Below are 25,856 nucleotides of genomic sequence, written 5' to 3'. Positions count from 1 at the left end.
ACTTGACCCAAGGTTCCAGAATCTGAGTTGCTCATTGGAAGTTGGGACTACAGTTCCCAGAATGTACATGATCAGAATCCTCAAATGATCACAGGATGTTGGTCAGCTGTGCTGTTCTTGCATGACTTGATGAAGTGGACACTGGGCATCTCCTTTGTGCCTGTAACTTACAGGGAGTCCACTCCTGGAGCTGCAGAAGCAAGGCAAAGTCCTTTTCTTGGTGAAGCCCAAAGTCTGCAGCTGGTGCGGGCCTTGTGGGTGCAGTCCTTCAGGTGCAGACCAGGGGTTCAGTATGGCAGTCCTTCTTCTCCAGTATTTTCTTCCAGCAGGGATCTGAATTGCTGAGAATCTCTACCATATTTATCCTTGCTCCTGTGTTGGCAGGCAGGGGGCTGCCCCTGACCAATGGGGTGCAAGGTGCTGCACTCTAGGGTGACCACTGGCAAAAATAAATCCCAGAAAGCAACATTCTTTAAAAATCGAATATGGAGAAAATCTTTCCTAGAAGTTTACATCTGGCTGAGCCCACTCACTAAGTTTCCCTAACATACCCCTCCCAACCCCTCTCCTAATCTAATTACTGTGGCCTCCGTTAGCCTAGGGGAACAGAAATGGGGAGTTCCAGTTTATGTCCCAGGTGGCTTCTCCTCCTTTGAAACCCAGTTTGGCCACTCTATTCCCATCCTGCTCTGCCATCTACTGCAACAGTACTCTTCCCACCAGATGCATCCTTTGTTTCAGCCAAGTCCTCTGCACACCTCATTAAGACTGCCTAATCAGGAAATAGCACTACAGGGCTGATTTTGGTAACTTTCAGAAAGCGTTCTAAACCTCATTCTGTGTACTAATTATAATAAATCCAACCTTGGCAAGTGGTTGGATTTATCATAACTTTTAATTTGACATCAGACTTGACAGATTTAGCTCTTTTATGGTGGAAATGATACTTTTCCATTTTAAATAAAGTCTCCTAATGTTAGCCAAAGGAGCTAATGAGCTACAATGGGGAAAACAAATGTGGCTGTTTTTCCCTCACCAAGGCTTATAAAACATATTTTATAATGTCCCTGCTTGTGTTTACACTGTACCGAACCCTTGGGCCACTTAGGACAGGCCTTAGGGGTGACTTACATGTAAAAATAAGGTAGTTTGAGACTTTGAAAGTACTTTTAATTCCAAAGTCGAATTTGAGGTTAACTTGTACTTAAAAGCAGCCCCAAGGCAGGCCTGCTCTTAAAATGACACCAGAGACCACAACAGGGCACCCAGGGGTGCCCTAACTACACTGGGGTCCCTAAACGTACATGCCCTGCCATGTACTCAGGACTTATGGGTAGGTTGTCAGAGCCAATTATAATTATGCCTAAATTGCATATTCCACTGTACACAGAGCACCTGAGACTGGTGAGCAGTGCCCAGTGAGCAGTCAAAGTCAGTAACCGTCACTATCAGTCAAAACGTTTGGGGGTGATCAGGGCAAAAAGGATACTAACTGTACATCCTGGTAGTCTTCATCAGCTAAGTGGAAAAACCTGGAAAGTCCATCTGTATTGGCGTGGGCACACCCAGGTCTATGTTCCACTGTGAAGTCCATCCCTTGTAGGGAAATGGACCACCTCATCTGCATGAGCCATCTAAGAGATCTTTGGTCAGTTTGAACATGGAGGTGAGTGCCAAACAGGTATGGCCTCAGCTTCTTCAGGGACCAGACCACATCAAAGGCCTCCCTCTTAATGGTGCTCCATCCTTGTTCTCTGGGGAGTAGTCGCCTGCTAATGAAGGCACCTGGCTGCTATTTTCCAAGCTACATGATTTCCAGGGCGATATGTAATTTTGTGCCAGTTTTGCTTTTAATTTTAATCCCTGTCCAATCTGCTGATGGCAACAGGATTTACCAGCTCCTTTAGTTTTAATAACTAAATAAGTCACCTGCTCTATAATTGTCATGGTTTGGAATGAGACAAGGAGTCTGCCATTGAATCTCTTTCTTTTTAGGCTTCACAATAATTTTCTTTTCAGTGCAATGTTTAATCAGCAGTGACAAATTAGAGCTGAGATTTCCTTTGTTATCCTTTGAAACAGTGAGAGATGTTTCATGATAATAATTTAGCATATTTTCACATACATATGATAAAGGGTGATATAACGCCTTTGCCTGGCTTTCAAGAGGCAAGACAATAAGAGGAAACCGTGGAAGGCAAGAACAATTTATGGAGGAAGGCACAAACTAAATTATCTGCTCAAATAATTATTATTTTTTCCTTACAGTGGCCTTGACGAACTTTCATTCCACACAGACGTATCTAAATAAACTCTGAAACAGTTTGGAATGTACATGTTCTAGCGGCAGTCTATTTGATTTAATGTCATGATATTAGGTAGCTTCTATTAACAGCAGTGTACCAATAAAGCAGACAGACTATGGATTTTAGTTGCCTTTGCAAGCATCACTGATGTGTGTTTGTGTTGCACTATATTTGCAGTTCATCATCATCCTGTCCCAGCTCCAGTCTGCAATTATCAACATGTTGGCTAACTCAGGAGTTATTGCTTGTGCACCGCCTCTTCCATCATCATCAAGAGGCTCATGTATGTATTAATTTCATCTGTACTGCATTTCGTGTGTCAATCTGGCTTTACCATTATTTATTGTAAAGCACTGGCAACGCTTAATCATTTTCAGATGAATCAAGTGCTGTCAGAGATAATATACATGATTAATTGTTTTATTTTCTATGATCTCACATTACATAAAACACATAAAAACAGAGCATTCTGCAGTTCCATACGTCGCAAACTTCCTTGACCCATTCTGGGCTAGAGTAATATTGCTCTCTCTCTGTCAGTGACCCAGCAATAACCAAGCAATGGCTTTGAATAAGTGACACATAACACATAAACATCAAAGACACACACTCCAGAAGAAGCATGTTTCTTGACACTTACTAAAGTGACAATTATGTCTCTATTATTTAAGGGATAAAGTGCCCCCTGTTGTACACTATAAGGATACTGCACGCCACTAAAAAGTTCCATAACCGTATAGAGGAATGAGGCCAAAGGCAGAGTTCTTTTATAAGGCTATGGAACTTCAAGATGACTTGCAATATCCTTATCATGTATGGCGGGGGTATTATCCCATATAATACATGGTCACACCTCACCTTTCACCGTAAACCATTTACACCTTTGGTGCATGGCTCTTTTATATGAAAGAGCGAGCATGTTTGCAAACATGAAAAATAAAAATAAAAGCTCTAGTGCAAAATTAAACATAATAAAAACCCGTTAGATATTTCTTGCAGACAAATATTAGAAACAGTTAAATGCAAGTTTTTTTTTTTAAAGCTGCAGTAGTTCGGAATGTGTTGAAAAATGCACAATGCAAAAAAGAAACATATTCTCTCTACTCATCACTGTTAGCTATTAGAGTAGAGCAGAAGAAAGAAAAGCAATGTGATGTTGCTTTAAACAACTGCTTCAGTTATGCTCTGTGACCCAGCTTTGTTTTCAGCTGCTGGCTCTCGCAAAAAGCATTGTGATGTCAGAACTCAGCTGAAATAAGTTATAATAGTTGAGTTGTGACATTTTTTTTATTCGGCTAATGGGTGCGTTACAAGTCACCGATTATAAAGAAATTAGATACTGACGTTTTATACAGGCATTCCATAATCCCATTATTGATCTCACTATAGTCAAAGGAAGCTATCACTTTTTCTGCCTCAGAAATCTGGTTGAACTACTCCTGACAAACTCCAAAGTCCTCGAAATTTCATGAGAGCCAAAGTTCCCACACATCTCAAATACTTTTGATTTCAGAGGAAGATTTTTGTCAATAGTAATATAATTTAACATTTTAGTAAGCAACAAGCTGGAAGTTCAAAGCAGTACTTGCATGGAGCTGTTAACAGCACAGACTGTATCACTGTCACAGAGTTGTAAAAATAACTTTATAAAAATAACTTTTATTTCCTCAAACAAACAAGGGATCCTTTAAGTAGTTAGAGAACTCTGACCTGCAAGATGCACACAAGGCTTTGTAGGAGGAAAAAAGAATTCAGCTATCTGACTGTGAACGGAATCTCTGATCTGCAAGCTATACCAAAGTCTGAAGTTTATCATGTGACACATGAGCAGCTGATGCAATCATGAGTTTGTGTTCTTTCTGTTATGGCACTTATAGTCTCACATTTGTGTAATGTCAGAATGCAGAGAATAATTGTGAACCAAATTAAGGTCCTGATTTAGAGTTTGGGGGAGGGAATTACTCTGTCCCAAATGTGATGGATATCCCGTCCAGCGTATTGCAATTTCATTATACCCACAGGAACTTATAATGCGGCGAAAGGGATATCTATCACATTTGTGATGGCGTAACCTCTACGCCATACTCTAATCAGGCCCTGAGCTATTTGTTACTGGTTTAACTCATGCAGTTCCGACTCAGTTTAGTGGTTACCATGGTGGCCACTCACTTGAGTGAGGCATGAAGCATTTTAATCCCAGTTCCCTCACTTCCATGATTCTTAGCAAATCATTTCCCTTACTTGAAACTTTCTACTGTAATTTGGCAAAACTTGATGTACTAAGACAATGACTAAAAAGTAAGTATAAAAATTGGAAAATAATATTTTTAAACGGGTACAAGAAGATAATATGTGCAAGTAATAGCACCGATTATGTACCTAACCCGAGAGCTGTAGGTCTTCAAGCATTCTATATGTACTATACTATGAATATCCCACGCTCCTTACTGCCATACGAAAAAGGTTCAAGGCGTTGCAGCAACAACATTCCCTTTTGAGGAGGGAACATGGAAATCTTTGTGCACAAACACTGATATTTCTCAACTTGTTTAACTTTCTTCCTCACAAAATATGCATTGTTCACAGTGGATGTAGATGCCATTTGTTTTTTCTTGTTTGTGTTCTCTATTCATTCTTCAACATTTCACCCTCTACATTTAACTTCTCTGATTTCGGTATTCAGACATAATATTGAATAAAAAATACTGAGTTGCACAAATCTCGAGTTTTTAATATCGTGGCACAGGAATGTCATGAGCAAAAATATCAATGACAGAAATAACACTGTTTTAAATTAAGACACATGAGTGTGTTTAATTGGTATTTTGAGTGTATATGTTTTATTTGTTTTTAAAAATAGTTTGTAATTTTAAGTTATTTATATTTTTAATTTGATTGTAAAATAGTAATTTATAAAGTTGTAGCAAGTTGTGAGCGTTCTGGGGTACAGGGTGGAAATTGATTTAATTATAAATGATTTATATATTTTTTTAATTAATATTAAATATCTATTTTCTCATTTGGTGTGTAATTAATGTAAATGTTCTTTTTTTAAGTTGTATTTTATGTGCAGGTTGGGTTTGTAGGGATATAGGGTGGAAAGTTTATTAAATAATAATGTATTAACTATTAACGTTTAAAACATTATTATTTAATTTTTAATTTAACTGTGTAAATTGTGTAATATAATTGTGTAATTTTGACATATGTTCAATGTTTGACTATAGTGTGGGAATTTAATAAAATAATTATGAAATAATATTTTTTATTTTAAAAAATAAAAATAAAATCATTTTAATTATGTAATTGTTTTTAATGTATATATTTCATTGTATGGTAATAGTTTTATACTTTTATTATTTTTCTTGAGTCTAACGTATTCCCAACTGTTACATCAACTGGAGAGGAAATAGTACATTTTCCCTCTCTTGAGTCCAGTGTTTTCCCTACTGTTGCACAGACTGGAGTGGGAATAGTTACTTGTACTCCTCCTGAGTCTAACGCTTTCCCTACTGCTGCATAAACTGGTGAGGGAATAGTAAATTTTACCCCTCCTGAGTCCAATGGTTTTCCCTGCAATTGTACAGACTGGAGTGGGAATAGTACATTTCTCCCCTCCTGAGTCCTTCATTTTCCCTACTGTTGCAGTGACTGAAGTAGGAATAGTAAATGTTACCCATCCTGAGTCCAACACTTTCCCTACTGTTGCACAGACTAGAGTGGTAATAGTAAATGTTACCCCTCCTGAGTCCAATGCTTTCCCTACTGTTGCACTGACTGGAGTGTGAATTGTAAATTTTACTCCTCCTGTGTCTAAAGCTTTCCCTACTGTTGCATCGACTGGAGCGGGAATAGTAGGAATAGTTTTACTTCTCCTGGGTCCAACACTCCCCCTACTGTTGCACAAAGTGGAGTGGGACTATTAAATGTTACCCCTTCAAAGTCCAATACTTTCCCTACTGTTGCACATACTGGAGTGGGAATAGTACATTTCACTCCTCCTGATTCCATCACTTTCCCTATTGTTGCAGTGACTGAAGTGTGAATAGTAAATGTTACCCCCCTGAATCCAACACTTTCCCTACAGTTGCACAGACTGAAGTGGGAATAGTAAATGATACCCCTCCTGAGTCCAACACTTTCTCTACTGTTGCACAGACTGAAGTGGGAATAGCACATTTTACCTCTTCTGAGTCCAACGATTTTTCTTCTGTTGCACCGACTGGAGTGTGAATAGTACTTTTTACTCCTCCTGTGTCTAAAGCATTCCCTACTGTTGCATCAACTGCAGAGGGAATAGTAAAGTTTACCTCTTCTGAGTCCAACACTTTCCTTATTGTTGCAGAGACTGGAGTGTGAATAGTACATTTTACCTTTTCTGAGTCCGACGCTTTTTCTACTGCTGCACAGACTGGAGTGGGAATAGTTAATTGTACTCCTCCTGACTCCAATGTTTTACCTACTGTTGTACAGACTAGAGTGGAATTAGTTAATTGTACCCCTTCTGAGTCCAACACCTTCCTTACTGTTGCAGAGAATTGAGTGGGAATAGTACATGGTACCCCTCCTAAGTCCAACAATTTCCCTACTGTTGCACTAACTGGAGTGGGAATAGCAAATCTTACCTTTTCTGAGTCCAACAATTTTTCTACTGCTGCACAGACTGGAGTGGGAATAGTTAATTGTTCTCCTCCTGAGTCCAATGTTTTCCCTACTGTTGTACAGACTGGAGTGGGAATAGTTAATTGTACTCCTTCTGAGTCCAACACTTTCCTTGCTGTTGCATGGACTGGAGTGTGAATAGTAAATTTTACCCCTCCTGACTCTAACGCTTTCCCTACTGTTACATTGACTAGGGTGGAAATAGTAAATGTTACCCCTCCTTAGTCCAACTTTTTCCTTACTGTTGCACTGACTGGAGTGAGAATAATAAATTATACCCCTTCTGAGTCCGACGCTTTCCCTACTGTTGTGCCAACTGGAGTGGGGATAGTAAATTTTATCCATCCAGAGTCCAGCCCTTTCCCTACTGTTGCACAGACTGGAGTAGGAATAGTACTTACTTCTCCTGAGTCCAACACTTTCCCTACCATTACACAAAGTGGAGTGGGAATAGTACATTTTACCTCTTCAAAGTCCAATACTTTCCTTACTGTTGCATATACTGGAGGGGGAATAGTACATTTCACCCCTCCTGAGTCCGACACTTTCTCTACTGTTGCACAGACTGGAGTGAGAATAATAAATGTTACCCCTCCTGAGTCCAATGCTTTCCCTACTGTTGCATTGATTGTAGGAGGAATAGCCACTTTTACCTCTTCTGAGTCCAACACATTTTCTACTGTTGCACCGACTCAAGTGGAAATAATAAATTTTACTCCTCCTATGTCTAACGCTTTCCCTACTGTTACATCCACTGGAGAGGGAATAGTACATTTTACCCCTCCTGAGTCCATCAATTTCCTTACAGTTGCACTGACTGGAATGGGAATAGTATATAATACCCCTTCAGAGTCCAGTCCTTTCCCTAGTGTTGCACAGACTGGAGTAGGAATAGTAAATGTTACTTCTCCTGAATCCAACACTTTCCCTACTGTTGCACAGAGTGGAGTGGGAATAGTAAATAATACTCCTTGAAAGTCTAACTCTTTCCCTACTGTTGCATATACTGGAGTGGGAATAGTACATTTCACCCCTCTTGAGTACAATGCTTTGCCTACTGTCACACAAACTGGAGTGTGAATAGTACATTTGACCACTCCTGAGGCCAACACTTTCCCTTCTGTTGCACCAACTGAAGTGGGAATAGAACATTTTACCCCTCCTGAGTCCGAAGCTTTCCCTACTGTTACACTGACTGTAGTGGGAATAGTAAATGTTACCCCTCCTGAGTGTAACACTTTCCTTGCTTTCCTCACTGTTGCACAGACCGGAGTGGGAATAGTATATGTATTATTTTTAGAATTATAAATGTGTGTTTATATTGTTTAAAAATATATTATTATTATTATTATGTTTTTGGGCATTTTTAATTATATTTGTTTTAAATATTAATGTTTATAACATATAATATATTTTAATTTTGTGTGAATACATTGGTATGTGTCATGCATATTTTCCAGCTTATTTGTTAATGTATTGTATATATATATATATATATATATATATATATATATATATATATATGTGTATGCATACATATACATGTATATATATTTGTTTAATATTATTAAACGTATTTTTTTTAATATAAAATAATTCAAACATATTATTTTAATAGTAATTGTAGATTATATATGTGTAAATGAACAAACACCTATACTTATATATATATATGTGTGTGTGTCTTTGTTTAAACATATGTATACTTATTTATATATATATATATATATATATTACTTATTTATTTTTTAATTTACATTAAATTACTATTAGGTGTTAATATATTTAATGTTTACTATTTTAACTATATATTTGAAATCACAATATTTTTGTCTATTTTTTTAGATTACTGTAAAACGATATTTTTTTCAATATTTTTGTAATTTTCAGTATAGGTATAGGGTTTGATATTTTTGTGTCAATATTTTTGTGTCACAATATTTAGGGTTTTGATGTTCTGTCAGTGAACCTCTGAATTTCTACTCCCACTTGCAGTAGCTGACACAGTACATTTGAATGTTTACAAATTAAAGCATTCTGAATTTATGTATATATATATATCTAATAATATATATATATATATATATATATATATATATATATATATATATATATATATATATATATATATATCTTTGTATATATCTGTTGAGAGGGGAATGTTTTCTCCATGGCCAGTGTGGAGTATGCACACCCTGCCCTGAGTCCCCTTGACATAAGTCTCTGTGTATGTTTGGTTTTTCAACTGAGCACATTTAACCGTCATGCATGCATCCCGAAAAGGATTGAGACCCATAGAAGGAGTCTGTGATCCGGAGAAGCACACAGTGACTACTGCCAATTGTATACCGCCAGTAGTAGCAGCAAATGATTTGGTCAAAGTAGTAGACCTTTATACCTCTTATCTCTTAACTTCAGTGACAAAGGTGCCAATTAACATCCACTGTTTTAAAAAGTCTGGCAATTCTTTTCAATCGGGTCCAATGATCAACCCATCTACGATATGAGCGGCACGCAAATTTTTGCTCTGTAACAGTGAGTGTAGAGTGTGTACACTATGTGGAAATGTATGTGGTATTTATGTAGTGCGAACCTAGCCAAAAGGCAGCAGGAGACTCTGCATTGGCAAAGGCAAACACACAGTCAACATGCAGTTTGAGAGGTAGCTCATCAAAGGATTGGGGCAGCCTTAAAGGATAGTAGCATGTCCTTCCAGATTCCAGATGCATAGATGAACAAGGACTGCTGCTTCTTTCTTTTCTGCATTTCTTCGTCTTCAGCCTCATGGTGTCCTGGCTGTGGGTGTTCAGATAGCAAGGGTAAATTCTGAGCTTATCATCCAGAATCACAAAAGATGGTTGTGTTGATTTTGTAGATTAAACAGCTGGTTTTGAAGATGATGTACACCAGTAAGGGCGACCAGAGGAGTTTCATCAGGTGGGGCTGATGTAGTCATACATTTTCAGGCCTTTGATGAGGGTTACTGTGCAAATAGGATGCCCATAAGGGTTCCTGAATGGCGTTTGGGAGGCTATGGAATAGGCAATTGCCTCCATCCAGATGCAAGAGTGCAAGGGCTTGACCAGCAACTCTGAATTATTGTTCTGAGACCAACAGTTTCACTGTCTTTAGAAGTGATAGCTGGTACCATGCCATCTTGGTTTCCTTGGTGATGTATTCACTGAAGGTGAGATTGGTGCCTAGGGATGTGACACTGAGCACAAATTGGGGTTCAATGAGTCCAAATTCATGTTGGTGAGCTAAGTTTTGACTAGCTGTTGCTTGTTCTTCTTGGAAAAGGGTAGGAATTCAGTCATAGTGGGGTTAAGCTTCAGTTAGATTCTAGACATCTAGGTCTAGAAGAGGTTCAAGTTGTGTTTAAGGCATTGTATGTCTGGAACAGAGGCGGCTTTCAAATATATAGGTGCATCTCATCAGTTTGTTGGTGAATTTTAATGTTTGTTTCTGTGAGTAGAGTCTCAAGGAGCTCCAACAAGTGGTCAAACTTAATGGGAGACAAGCTGGAACCCACAAGTACTGTAAATGTGATCAGAATCCTCAGGCTCTGATGACCTGATGTTGGTTGGATAGGTAGGAGAAGCACTGGTGAATTATGTTTCCAGTGAAATACATTTGGAAAACCATACACACTCTGCAACTAGGGACTGCAAGTCCTAGAATTTTCAGAGGACAAGCAGGTGTTAGAGGTTGAGGCCCGGCGTCCAGCAGTACTATATAGTCCACAGCGTGGGACTCTCTGCATACTCTGCAACAAGGGACTACAGGTGCCAGAATTCCCATAGGACAAGGAGGGGACAGAAAGAACCGGTCCTTGCGTCCTGTTCTATAAAGTGCTTTTCACACACCCGCTGTGAGGGATGAGAGCAACTGCACCCGGGCGAAGCCTGGGCCAAGGATGGGCTCATCTTCACCCATCATCACCTGGAAGAGTCTGGGCTGGGCCTCCCCTCTTGAGTTTGATGTTTTAGACTCTTGGGCCTTCTTGCTGGTAAGATTTTTTATTCATCCAGCATGTAGCTCAATGGGATTGAACCTTTGATATTGGAACAGTTAATAACTGCTTTAAAAGAACTGCCCTTACTCGATCCTCTCCCTAGACAAAGAGTGGCTTTTTTCTTTTTTTCCCAATCCTTCTAATTTATTGGATATCCAACACTACTGCAAATGGGAAACAGAAGGCTGCTGAATCACTAGAGGGCCTGAGGAAGCAAAAAAGTGCCACCCAAAAGTAGGGGGAAATTGCATGTTAAATGAGATTCACACTCTCATAGAGGAGGTAGGATCAATGTTAAGCAGTAGCAAGGCACCTGAACCCAAATTGCCTACCTTCTCTCCTAGGGTGCCAGGCATATTCTGAAAGAAAAATGCAGCATCTGCTGTAGGACGTACAAAAGGTGTGCTTCCTGAAACTATTGTAAATGCAATGTTATCAAATTCACCAGTTAATAAATCAACCAATCTTGCCGTAATGTCTGCACAAATTCCACTCAAGTCCTTAATTTTATGCAATAATGGGTTCCCCCCTCTAGAGCAGGATAAAGAAGGGGGCAGAAGGTGATTCAAACATCAACGCTAGGGTAGTTGATTTAAATAAAATGACCCAGACTGATGTAAGCAAACCAATTTGACCTGAGAAGACTTTGGGCAGCATTTCCATCACCCCCAAAAAATGTGCTGCTCTCTACTGAAGAAGGACAACTATCCTGAAACGTGTCTAGAGATATACAGCGTTGGCTGCACCAACAAGGGTGAAACACTAAAGACTGTGACTGAAATATATGTGTTGTCATGTACTGCATTTACCATGATGCTTTGGAGCTAACTGGGTGCTGGGATGTGAGGCAGTGCACTCCCACCCTCTTTTTGTTAAACATTTACATGATTATGACATTTGAGGCTTGAGGATGTGACTGAGGAAAGGGTGATCCATGGTGTTCAAGATGTTTGAGATGTCCAGTAATATCAGGATTCAGTGGTCATCTTTATCTTTGGTCAGGAAGGTATTGTCTATGAATTGTAAGGTAACTGTCTCTATACTGCAGAGTGATCTGAAGCGAGACTGAAACTTGTGGGCAAAATAGTTTCCATTGATGTGTTCTTGAAGTTGTGTGTTTGGCTGCTGGAGACAGAAGCCCATTTTTGGAGTACATGGTTCAGAAAATGAAGCCTGTAGAGATACTGCCAGACAGGACTGTGAAATGAAATAAGTCCCAGTACTTTCCTGCAGGAGAAGGCATCTGTATGATCATGCAGTGTCCAATGTTTGTGGGCAGTTTTAAGCCATAGACTTGTGACAGGTCATCATGGCTATTATCTGCCCAAGCATTGTATGCTCTAGCATATCTTTCAATGTGGTCCCACAAGGTCTTTCCTTAGACCTACCTCACCCCAATAACTGCTTTTACTTTTCCTGTGTGAAGAGCCTATGAGAGGCACCTTTGATATTTGTAACTGTTTTCCACTGGACAAGCCCTTCATTTACCATTGGGTTATTGTAGGTAGGCAACAAAAGTGTTTAGTATGTCTATTGGGTTGAAAGATGATACATTCTCTTCAAATAATAAAAATCTATTCAAAACTCTTTACATAGAACGTTTTTGCAGTCATTTACTCGAACGTATTCAAATCTGGTACTTAGTTCATTCTGAATTGAAACGAGAAAAGCTGACTTGCCAAACAAAACCTACAGCCTGCCGCTTTCTAAACCTATGACCATCAGGTCTCAGCAGATATTGCTCAACCCTAAAATGTTTGTAAAATTTAAATAGGCGTTTCTAAATTAAATGAAAAAAGAGAATGGATTGCAAAGTATCTGAGATGTACAATTTGTTTTGCTGTCTAGACATAGGGCCTGATTTAGATCTTGGCAGAAACTGTCCCGCTGTTGCTTTTTCATCAGATTTCTTACCCGCCAGCTTGGTGGCCCGTTCACCCTATTTAGATGTTGCCGGGGCTGTCGACAAAAGATCGCCACAGTCCAGCTGGCTCTGCCAGGCTTGGGATCCTGCATCGATGGAGTAATGGGAAACAGTGGCTGGTGACGTGGCTGCAGCCACTGTCCCTGCTCAGCAGATTCAGATCTGCCTTCCCGCCAGGAAAACTGTGCCGGGTAAACCTCCAACCCAAGGCTGGCAAATTGGGAGAGAAATGGGGTGAAAACCCTCCTTCTCCCCCATTTTATTTTACCTTGTCCACAAGAATTCGACTGGAGGACCCCTGCCAGTGCTGCTGACACCTGACCATAAAGGACACCAACCCCATCGTTGCCGAACATGAAGGTGACCAGTACATGGGACATGTACACGGAGGGGTGAGACTTTACAGTGGAACACGACCCAAACTTCAACATACATGTAAGTATGTTTTTATTTCTTTCTTGGGGTTAGAAAATGTGATGAAATAGGTTGTTGCATACATTGCAGCACACCTATATCAACATATATATCCAATGTGATACTCCCCTCCATCGCTAAACCGGTGCTGTCACACCCACAGTACAGCAGGAACATCTAAATCAAACAACTTATAAAGAAACTATGCAATGACCTATGAACATAAGCACAGAATAATATACACAAATATATATGTATACATTCATGCATATATACACATATACATTATTTTATACATATATTTATTTGTGTGTGTATACATATATACATTTAACCATAAGTTAAATATACATTTGTTAAACAGGCCTAAAGAGTATGTATATATTTTAAGATACATTTTTTATTATTATACATATTTGTACAAGTACACACACATATAATATATATATATATATATATATATATATATATATATATATATATATATATATAATCAAATTATAAATGTTTTCATACACAGGGATACGCAGTCCATTGGTGTTTGAGTATGGTGGTTATGTAGGAAAGAGACAACTCTTTAGTAGCCTTCCGAAGATCAGATAGTTATCCATGGATCTTATGTTTGGGGGTAATGAATTCCATAGTTTGGCTGCTTGAATTCGGAAAGATGTACCACCTATTGTCTTTTTCTTGTATGGTGGTGTTTTGAGGCGGGGTGCCAATCTTGAGTGGAGTTTTTTTTTTTTATGTATTTGGTGATTTTATTTTTGAGGAAAAGCAATTCTGTTCCATGCATTGCTTTGTGGGTAATACAAAGCAGCTTGAAGTTGGAGCTTCTGGCAACCGGTAATCAGTGTAGGGCCCTCAGGGCAGGGGAGATGGGGCTTTACATGTAGGAGTAGTTTAGCAACCGAGTTCTGAAAATGTTGTAGTTTTTTCATAGTAGATAGAGATGATCCATGGTAAAGCCCCTTGGCGTAATCCAGTTTAGATAGTACAAGAGAGATAGTAGCCTGCACCTTGTGTGGCAATCCGAGTGGGGGAATATGCATTGCTGAGGTTTCATGGTGATGAAGCTTGATCTTGCTAATTTGTCCACTTGGGCAATCATTGTTAACTCGGAGTCCATGGTAATTCCAAGGTCTCTAACTTCCTTAGATACGTTAGGAGGCAGTCCCAGATCATCAGCCCGACAATTAGTGTGTCATAATTTTTCCAATCGTCACATGAGAGTATATCTGTTTTGATACCATTTAGTTTGAGATGGCTCCATGTCATCCACTGATCAATGGCTCTGAGGCAACTGAAGATTTGTGAGTTTCTAATGTCTTTGGGGAATGCCAGTTTAATGAGTATTTTGATGATGGATTAAAAGTGATTTATCAGAAACAATACAGTAGCTCACCTCTCTGCTGCCGTCCATGTAAGACCAAGACACCACCTGCCAAAATATAGCAATAATTGATCACTGCATGCAGACAGTTCCTGGAACAATATAATATGGATATTACAATGTCCTAACAAAGCAACAAAAAACAGGTAAAAGACTTCATAATCTATAGCTTTCAACATTGCTGCAGTGTTATCTGTGTGTATCATGAAGTAATCTGCATATAATTTAGATTTATATTTTAAATCTTTATGGAAAAAAGGGGCAAGACCCTTATCCAGGGATATATTTTGAGTCCTGTTTTAAAGAGGTTTTCTGTGTCTTCCAATCTGAATTCAGACATGACCCATGAATTATCTGAATGTCACATGGAGGGTTGAAAAGATTACTAGGCCACTTTTAATTGAATCCCCTTGATTCCTTGATCTTTTCAACTGAAGTTCTAAATATTACTCTGGCACAGAACTGCAAAAAATAGAGATTGAGCCATTTCCACATTTCAGTATGAGTTTGAGGTGCATCAAAAGAGCCTGCTCTTCCACAGTTTTATTCTACTTTTTGGCAGTGACTTATATCACCACCTTATCAAAATATAAACCTAAATTTCTTTAAGTTCCAAACAGTTGAACTAAACATGCAACTTTATATAAATATTTCATGCTTCATTCAAGTGGTATCCCCGCCCACATATCCAGGTGGGTCTACAAATGGTCTTTTACTTGCACCTGACAGTATTCAATATATATAGAGGAATTTTGGTCATTCAATATCCATTTGTATAGCCATTTGTAATTAAGCTAAATTGATACCCTCCGTAAGGCTCCCAGCCCAAAAATATTTACATGTCTGGAATTTACAAATCAGTGAACTCAAAGTAATGCAGGAATCCTACTTCGAGCAAGATTAAAACATGTAGATGGGTATCAATCTTTAAAACAACAGCAGCTAGTGAAACATTGTGATCACTGAGACAAATAGATGAAATACTATAAATAGAACTTTAATAGTTTTTTGTGGGCTGCATGCTCATGCTAAGCAAGGGCAAGAACCAGTGAGTTGGTAAAGAAAATCAGGCTTGACTATCTGAGTGGCTTGTTATTCAAAATGTTCTCTTTTAAATATACAAATAATTTAGATGCAAGGTTTTATGCTAAGTCATCCAAACATTTCAGGAAATGTTCCATTCATTCCCAATCATACCATATTATACATCATGAAAACTGATGTTTGAGCAAGTGTTGTGGGACATTCTGAGTATGGCTGTTGTCAGTCACAAATATAGAGAGAAGAACTTATAGGAGACACCATTGATGTAGGGGTGTCTGGCTCTTAATGAGTCTGGGCTCTGCCCACCCTTTTGTTTGGAGGAGTCCTGACTCCTGATTGCTTTATCCAGCACCATCCTGTCACTATGGGCGATCTTCACAGCTGCAACAGGGAAATATGCCCAACATCGAATAGCAGCTCCGGAGCAATCGAGGTGCTTGACCTCCCTCTGAGGAGTTGAATTCCAGACTGGTGTTTGCGGTGGTCTACTGTGCCTCACAGCTGGTTTTGCAGTCGTGGATGACTCACCTAGCGTTGGGAACTCTTCCCCCACAATTAAGTGGCCAATTGGACTGGAGACATAGGCACTATTGCCACTGAGCCGTGGCTGCTGGGAAGGGCGGCCTAACTGACTGAGAACCCTAGGGCCAGCTGAGGGCATGAACGCTGCACGGCTGTCGGCTCCCCCGTTTGGAAGGAGGGTAGCCATGCTTTGGGCAGCGGGCGCTCCCTGGCCCGCCGGTGAGGTTTCTCTGCAAGAGTAACCACGGTTTGGTGATCATTGCAGCTTACTATACCTGACAATCAGCGGATCTGACAGCCTGAACTGCGACGGGGATAGTCATACTGCAATCAAGGGGCTAATCGAGCCTGAAGATACAGCATGGCTAAGTGCCAATATATGGAGGGTGGTGACCGGGGCCTGAATGACTATGGATCTTCAGGACAGACCGGGGCCATGAATATTACACAGAACCCGCTTCTCTCTGGATTAATGGGAGAGAGCTACCCATTGGAATGTGGGCATCTGAGTGAAGGGTCGATCTGTCTAATTATTTTGTTGTTGAAAGCGCTAACAGGGCCCTGGCACCGCTGCCACCTCTGGCACCCCACTTAGGGCTCTTATTGCCCAACTGCTGAAGTATAGAGACAGGGATATGATACTTCTGGCAACCAGGGAGGCCTCAACTCCACAATTTAAAGGCTGTAACATTGTGATATATCATGATTACACCCATAGAATGCAGGAACACTGCAAAATGTTCTTGGAAGTGAAAAAGCACCTCCGGACCACGGGTCTCCGCTACATGCACCTTTACCATTTAACCTACAAGTTATTGATGCAAGAAAATCCTATTTCTTTGAGCAGCCGGAGGATGCGTAGTCTTAGCTGGACATGACAGATGCATCTTGGGTACATCCTTTGGCTGACCTGGAGGCCTTCCATGCAAGAGGCAAGCAGCACAGAGCATGACAATACCACACTGAAATGGGCGGTTCAGGCAGTGTGGGGATACAGGAGGATGGCAGAATGACTGCAAGGACTTCAGACCAGCAGGCTGAAGTGGAGACACGGCAGGAAGTGTCCTCCGGGGAAGACAAGGACTCCAACTCCCTGGCAGATTCTGGGTATGTCATGAGAGCTGGGCTGTTGCCTCTGAGGACCATGGCACCAGTGACACCGGGTTAAAAGGAATGACTCCTGTTGTGACAGAAACTCTGGATGATACATGAGTGGTACTGAAAGGGCTGTGATTTGCTCTACTGGGAATGTGAAGATTGCCTTAAGATGTGTGGATGGCACTTGAATGAGGGGGGTGGTACAAGAGATTATTGTTGAGCGATGCATGATAATACTTGAGAGCGCCCTTACATTGGAGTAATGCAGGCTGAGATGCATGCGAATAGCAGAGGCAAGAGCACCTGTAGTATGGAGTGTACTTGCACAGTTAACCATTGGATTTCAAAAAAAGGTTTTTATTGAATTGTTTTACATGGGTGGTTGCGGAGGGGGGGACTTCCATTGTTGGGTGGTTTGGTGAGAATAGCAGAGGTGAGTGAGGTGGGATCGTGATGCTGGGTGTCCTGGCACGTCGATTATTTTGGGCATGTATGCAGTACTTAGTTAACGTTACTAGTCCTGAGTGGGGAACAGGGGTTATGTAAGAGTTTCTGGTTGTTTGATTCTTTGGGATTATTACCATCTTGTCATGTGAGAGGATAAGCGGACCGGCCAATTGATGACCCACCTAAATGACTATCCTGAGCAAGTATAGACTACTGTCTTGGAATGTGTGGGGGCTGGCCTCTTTTAAAAAGCGATATTGGGTATTATTACTCCTCAAACAGCATGGGGTTGGTGTTGCATGCGTACAGGAAACTCACTTCACTGATACGGATGCTAAAACAAAAATGGCAAAGAAAGGGAGGGGTCAGGCATACTATGCCATCTACTTATCATTCTCCTGTGGAGTGCAGGTGTGGTTCACCCTGGGTGTCGCGTTTGCATTGTCCTATATGGAGGCAGATGTGGAGGGGCGCTACCTGCTGTTACAGTTCAGACTGGATGGGAGTGGACATGGTATCTGTAAACTCTTATGGGCCGAATGTAGACGATGTATCCATTTCTATTAGAGTCAGTGGTGCTGTGCCACAGGTGGAGATGGTAGTCTGTCCTGGATGGGGAATTTCAACTATGTTGTGGAGGGTGACCTAGATCACATCCCTCCTCAGCAGCACACTAAGCCAAGGATGACAGCCAAGCTGAGGGAGGTCATAACTGATGGCTGTGTGATGTTTAGAGGGAATTCTGCCTGGAAAAGCAGGTATACACTTGTTACCGACCCACTGCCCTTTCAGCAGGCTTGAACATCTCCTAGTGACTGTGCACTAGGCCCCCTAGTTGTAGGAGGTGTCTCACCTGTCCCGCTATCTATCTGATTAGCACTGGTAACTTGATTGCTTCAATGGGGGGTTGTCCCAGGCCCTCATGCACGTGGTGGTTCCCCCCGGAGATGTTACAAGACCTACTGGGCAGAGAGGTATTGACGGACACCCTGATGGATTAGTTTGCGATCAACTGGGCTACTATACAAAGTTGCGCAACGGAGTGGGAGGCAATGAAGGCAGTGTTGAGGAAGTGATGTATGGGTCTCTACTGTGGGGAATGTTGAGTGTTGCAGTCAGAGCTTTTTCACAAGGAAGAAGCGCTAGCAGAGATTCAGAGACATCCTCTAGATGACATGCTAGGGGGCCGTGGGGAGACCACAGTGCTGCGTGAGGTAGCATCATTGAAGGACAAGCTTGAGCATTATACTTTGAAGTCCTATCAGCAACTGCTGTGCAGGAAGGGAGACAGCTTTGGGCGCCTCCTGGCCTGGTTCCTTCATTTAGAGCAGTGGTTCCCAACCTTTTTACTTCTGTGGACCCCCATTTTATCAGTACTGGAACCCGGGAACCCTCACTGAATCATTATTCGAATCTGGGGACCCCCCACTGGCTCATTACTTAAAGCTTGGGGCCTAATCTGTTAATATTGTTTAATTTTCTAAGCAGTCGCGGACCCCCTGAGGAGGCTTCATGGACCCCCAGGAGTCCCCGGACCACAGTTTGGGAATCACTGGCTTAGAGTACCCAGCATGAAATAATACAAACCCTCTAGAAACATCTAGTACATGTATACACTTGTCTGCACAGTCCAAATTTGTAGCGCATTACTGACTTCCTGGCAAGTGTGCCACTGCCACAAGTAGGGAAGGTTGCAGCACAGAAGATGGATGCCGATCTGATGCTGGAAGAGGTTAGGTTGGTGCGTGCGTGTCTCCCGGGAGTGATGGTTTCATGACGGAGTTCTATCAGGCTTTCATCATGGAGGTTGTCCAATGACTGCATGATATATACCTAGATGCCAGGGAGCAAGGTGATGATCAACACAGACACAAAGGTCCTCTATTAGGTCCTTGCCCTCCGGCTGCAGCCGGTGATCTTCCATATAATACACCTGGACCAGTTCAGTACACACCCGGGCAGAATGCAACTATGAACCTGAGACGACTGATGCGAGTCATGCACGAAGTTGAAGACAGGAGAGAGGAAATGGCAGTGGTATCTATTGACATCATCAGGGTCTTTGATACAGTGGATTGGCACTATCTAATGTGTGTACTGAAAGCAATGGGATTTGGCCGACAGTTTTGGTCATGGGTATGTCTGTTGCATACTGCTCTGGCAGCCAAGGATAAGGTTGGACGTCTACGCTTGGGCCCATGAGTGGAGGGTAGGGGCACACATCAGGGATGGCTGCTTTCACCCCTCTTCTTTGCAATAGCACTGGAGTCACTGACAATCCAAATTCAGCAGAAAAGTCAGAGTGGGGTATTGGACAGGGTATTTGAACCATTTGGTGTCTCTCTGTATGCCAATGACACTCTCTTCTGTCTTATTGCCCGAGACAGTCCTTACCTTTGCTTTTACAGTACCTGGATACGTTTGGGGAGCTTACTGGTCTACGGATCAACCACTGCAAATTTCTGGTGTTCCCTCTGGAGCTTCTGACAGGAGTGTATCCTGCTATTTTGCCACTGTTGCCATTGTAATTGGAAACTGAACATTTTGGTACCTAGGGATCATTGTGGCATCCATGTAACGAAAGCTGAAGCTATATAACATAGACAGAATAACAGAGGACTTTAGTGCCTCAGTACGATTCTGAAACACCCTGCCACTGCCTCTAATGGGACGAGTGGGGGTGGGCAGGATGTTTTTCTTTCCACGATGCCTATACACCTTGCAGCACTCATTTGACACGCTACCATGACTGATCTTTAGATGTTTGAATTCCATACTCACGCTTATATATCGAGTGGGCAGGAGGAGGGTAGCCTGTAAATTCTTCTATCTTCCCACAATGGAGGGTGGGCTGCAGTCCTGAACATGGAGATGTATTATTGCACCTCCTAACTACAGCACAGGCCCACTGGCTGTCAAAAGGGGACAACTGGGAGAAGGTCCTGCTGGCAGACAAGACAAGTGGGACCATGAGCCCAAGTTGTTGCACTCTGGCAGGCGGGATCGGACCTCGGTCTCGTACCTCATTAAACATACAGCATCCTATGGGAACACGCTCTGAAGATGGTCCTAAGGAGGGCTCCTTTCACCCAAGAGTTTATCTTTTGGGACTTGCCTGCTTTCTGTAACCTTGCAAAATCAGTAGATGTCACAGCATGGTGTGGAGGTGGCTATGAGTTCCTCTGTGGTCTCTACCCTAGCAAGGAGTTAATCTCTTTCGAAGTGCCCAAGAGGCTTTTGATATAGGGAATGGCCATTTCCTTCACCTTTTTTGCCCTAAGTGGGAAGGGAATGCCCATACGTGGGTCCTGTGCTCACTGCGTAATTGGATTCAAGTTAGCCTGGCTGATGAGGGGTGATATCCTGAAACAGGTCCCAGGATACATGTTTCCATTTAAGGGAGGACCAGGCCTGGCAGTTTGGGCTGGAATGATCCCATGGGAAGCAGGGTCAAGACGGATTTGCATATGTCTGGATCCAAACTGGGGTGGAGTGGTAGGCAAAAAAGGTGGATTAAACACTGATCTTTGTGACATGGGGTGAATGTTTACATTGTTCAGCATTCCGTCCATCATCTGTTTTTTTTGCTTATGTTGCCCTAAGTGGAAATGGAATGTCCAGACGTGGTTCTGTCAAGAATAAGGCTGTGTGCGCTCCAGGTCCCGCCCGAAATTCCGCTGCACGTATTTGCGGCGGTTCAGGCACACCACTTGTCATCCCCTCTTGTTCTAGAAGTGGTCATCAGAGTCGCCTGCCCTGTGGTAAAGCTCATGTAGCTGCAGGGTCAGGACATTGGTGGACAAGATGCACTCATCAGTGCTATTCTAAGAATGGACTACAATTCCCAGGTTTCTAGAGGCAGCGGCCATCTTGGGGTGTGGCAGGCCTATAAAGCCCAGCCACACCCAAGCACATTGCTCACTATTTTGAAGACTTCGATGCAGTCAGACCTTGTGGGGGTTCCTCTGAAGAAGAGCAGATTTCCTGCATGGCAGATTGACAGCAAATCGGAGTATCCTTGTTTCCATGGGGAATTCAGATACGAGTAGGTCGTACTCGTAGCGGTAAAGTCTTGATGAGCCCAATCTTGAAAGGAGTTGTTACTTCCAAAAGTAAAGCACCCCTTAGCACAACGAGCAAAGCGCTTTCAGTCCATAGAGTGAAGTGTTCCTGGCACGATGATAAAATCGCTTCAGGCCAAAGGAGTAAAGCGGCCTTGGCACAATGATCAAAGTGCTTCGGACCATGTGAGTAAAGTGCCCCTTAGCACAAGGAGCAAAGCACTTCAGGCCACACCAGTAAAGCGCCCATGGCACGATAATCAAAGCGCTTCAGGTCACACGAGTAAAGCGCCCTTGGCACGACAATCAAGATCATTTCAGGCCACACGAGTAAAGCGACCTTGGCATGACGGTCAAATCGATTCATGCCACATGAGTAAAGCGCCCCTTTAGCACAACGAGCAAAGCGCTTCAAGTCACAAGAGTAAAGCGCCCTTGGCACGACAATCAAAGTGGCATAATGAACAAAGCGTTTTATGTACATTGGTCAAAGCGCTTCATGAACAACAAACAAGGTGCTTCTGCCCAATGAACAAAGTGCTTCAAGTTCAATGAGTAAAACTTTTAGGCCTTAGTAGTAAATGTGAAAAGGTTTTGGAGATAAGCAAATTATAGTTTCATCGTTTTTTTGGGAAGCATAATATGTGAGATACATATTTAAGTCTTTGATAATTTCTAGGCTGAGATCAAATGTTTATGTAATGAATGCATAGTTGTTACATGATTGATATTCAGAGTATGACCATAGTCCAAAGCTCTTGCCATCTCTAGGTTCAGAAGTTGCAGTTTGTTCTTGTTCCATGATTCAAAGAAGGGGCTACGCCCAATTCACAAAGGGTCTCAATCTGATATCACGGAGACGCCTTTATTCAAGAGTCTATTGGTGAGTTTATACTGTTATGAATGAGTATATGCATATTTGTTCTAACCGTTTCTTTTCAGATTTCTCTACCTGCAGTTCCCTACCCTAATTCCCTTCCCCCCGCCTGGCTTCATCATAACTCTGTGCTCTGATAGCTTTCTGAGTTGGTGACGCCGGGAGGTGGGCCTTTTGTTCAGCAGCGTGCAGATCTCGAGGAAAGGGCACTGTGACAGGTTCCTACGCGCAATGCCCCTTTGGATTCAAGCTAGCCTGTTTGATGAGGGGTGATACCCCAAAACCGGTCCCAGGATACTTGTTTCTGGTCCAGGGAGCACCTGGTTTGGCAGTTCGGGCAGGCCTCTTCCTATGGAGAGCAGGGTCAAGACTGATTTACACATGACTGGGTGCAAACTGGCCTGAGGTGGTGGACAAAAAATTATGGATTAAACCGAGATCTTTGTGGTTTAGGGTGAATGTTTGCATTGTTCAGCATTCCAGCCATCATCTGTTTTTTTCTGTTGTTGCTTATGTTGCCCTAAGTGCCCTAAGTGAGAAGGGAATGCCCAACGTCCAGTGCTCATTGCGTCATTGGATTCAGGCTAGTCTGGCTGATGAGGGGTGATGCCCTGAAACCAATCCCAGGATGCTTGTTTCTGGTCGAGGGAGATCCTGGCCTGGCAGTTCAGTCTGGGCTGTACTCATGGAGAGCAGGGTCAAGACTAATTTGTACATGGCTGGCTCCAAACAGGTCGTGTGATGGGCAAAGAAACCAATGGATTTAACCCAGATCTTTGTGATTGGGTGGAATGTTTGCATTGTTCTGCATTCCATCCATCATCTGTTCTTTTTGGTTCAGTTTCTAATGCACACTAGTAGAGCTTATATAGTCCGAAAACTGTGGCCCATGTACCTGACTGCCCCGCGTTTCTTGTTGCTGTTCTGGCCACTAATAGAGTTGAGTTGGGGGGGAGCCCAACACCTGGTTTCACATCTGCACAAAGCCATGCTAGCCGATGAACCCAGGACCCCTTTCCTGCCCAGGTCTGTGTGAGAAGAGGAACTGTTGACACCATTTGAGGACGCACAGTGGAGCAGGTTTGCTCCCTAGACCGGATAGGTGTAATGCACGTTTTCAGTTAGTACATTTCAATCATCTCCACCGTACGTATATTACCCCTGTATTGTTACATAAAATAGATTCCGCTTCGGCGGGTGGATGCAATCAATGTCCAGAATGAGAGGCAACATTTTTAAACCGGCATGACACTGCCACCAGTCAGTACATTCTGAGACACTGTAATACAGCACACAGCGGTGGTGTGCGGTGCCATCATAGAATGAGACCTGGTTGTTTGCCTGTTGGGGGATAACAAGAAGCATAAAGGCAGGAAGATGGAATTCAAATTCCTGCATTTAATCCTATTGTTAGCGTAAAGGAGGGTTGTAGTCACTTGGATGGGCCACACAGGTCCATGTGTGGACGGTGGGATGAAAGACATTAGTGGGTGAGCGGTGGCATAGGAAGTCCGGCTTCGCAAATGTAGGCGAGATGATAAGGTGGCAGAAGAACTGTAGACCTGGGGGGCACTGTTGACTAAATTTGAGGGGGGTGAAGGAAGAACACGGGATGGATCTTCTGAGGATGACGAATAGGTCATCATTGCAATGGAGGTTTGTGAGAAGGTAGCCTCTTTCTAGCCTTGTTACCCCCACTTTTGGCCTGTTTGTGAGTGTATGTCAGGGTGTTTGTCACTGTTTTCACTGTCTCACTGGGATCCTGATAGCCAGGCCCCAGTGCTCATAGTGAAAACACTATGTTTTCAGTATGGTTGTTATGTGTCACTGGGATCCTGCTGGTCAGGACCCCAGTGCTCATAGGTTTGTGGCCTATATGTATGTGTCACTGGGACCCTGTCACACAGGGCCCCAGTGCTCATAGGTGTGCATGTACATGTTCCCTGTGTGGTGCCTAACTTTCTCACTGAGGCTCTGCTAACCAGAACCTCAGTGGTTATGCTCTCTCATTACTTTCAAATTGTCACTAACAGGCTAGTGACCAATTTTACCAATTTACATTGGCTTACTGGAACACCCTAATAATTCCCTAGTATATGGTACTGAGGTACCCAGGGTATTGGGGTTCCAGGAGATCCCTATGGGCTGCAGCATTTCTTTTGCCACCCATAGGGAGCTCTGACAATTCTTACACAGGCCTGCCACTGCAGCCTGAGTGAAATAACGTCCACGTTATTTCACAGCCATTTTACACTGCACTTAAGTAACTTATAAGTCACCTATATGTCTAACCTTTACCTGGTAAAGGTTAGGTGCAAAGTTACTTAGTGTGAGGGCACCCTGGCACTAGCCAAGGTGCCCCCACATTGTTCAGAGCCAATTCACTGAACTTTGTGAGTGCGGGGACACCATTACACGCGTGCACTACATAGAGGTCACTACCTATATGTAGCTTCACCATGGTAACTCCGAATATGGCCATGTAACATGTCTATGATCATGGAATTGCCCCCTCTATGCCATCCTCGCATTGTTGGTACAATTCCATGATCCCAGTGGTCTGTAGCACAGACCCTGGTACTGCCAAACTGCCCTTCCTGGGGTTTCACTGCAGCTGCTGCTGCTGCCAACCCCTCAGACAGGCAGCTGCCCTCCTGGGGTCCAGCCAGGCCTGGCCCAGGATGGCAGAACAAAGAACTTCCTCTGAGAGAGGGTGTGACACCCTCTCCCTTTGGAAAATGGTGTGAAGGCAGGGGAGGAGTAGCCTCCCCCAGCCTCTGGAAATGCTTTGTTGGGCACAGATGTGCCCAATTCTGCATAAGCCAGTCTACACCGGTTCAGGGACCCCTTAGCCCCTGCTCTGGCGCGAAACTGGACAAAGGAAAGGGGAGTGACCACTCCCCTGACCTGCACCTCCCCTGGGAGGTGTCCAGAGCTCCTCCAGTGTGCTCCAGACCTCTGCCATCTTGGAAACAGAGGTGCTGCTGGCACACTGGACTGCTCTGAGTGGCCAGTGCCACCAGGTGACGTCAGAGACTCCTGCTGATAGGCTCCTTCAGGTGTTAGTAGCCTATCCTCTCTCCTAGGTAGCCA

General features: G+C 42.7%; 1 protein-coding gene across 2 annotated transcripts in view; it reads left to right on the top strand.

Moving 5' to 3' along the window:
- The window catches only part of LOC138250219 (organic solute transporter subunit alpha-like), a 531,589-nt gene that overhangs the window by 363,646 nt on the left and 142,087 nt on the right, over nt 1–25,856 (top strand). For both annotated transcript variants that reach the window (XM_069204817.1, XM_069204816.1), the window contains one exon: nt 2,484–2,589. In XM_069204817.1, the coding sequence (XP_069060918.1) occupies nt 2,484–2,589 (106 nt within the window). The remainder of the gene's footprint in view (nt 1–2,483; nt 2,590–25,856) is intronic.

This window comes from Pleurodeles waltl, chromosome 8, assembly GCF_031143425.1.
Source record: "Pleurodeles waltl isolate 20211129_DDA chromosome 8, aPleWal1.hap1.20221129, whole genome shotgun sequence".
NCBI lineage: Eukaryota > Metazoa > Chordata > Amphibia > Caudata > Salamandridae > Pleurodeles > Pleurodeles waltl.
The sequence above is the reverse complement of the archived record's forward strand: the minus strand, read 5'-3'. Positions and strand labels throughout refer to the sequence as shown.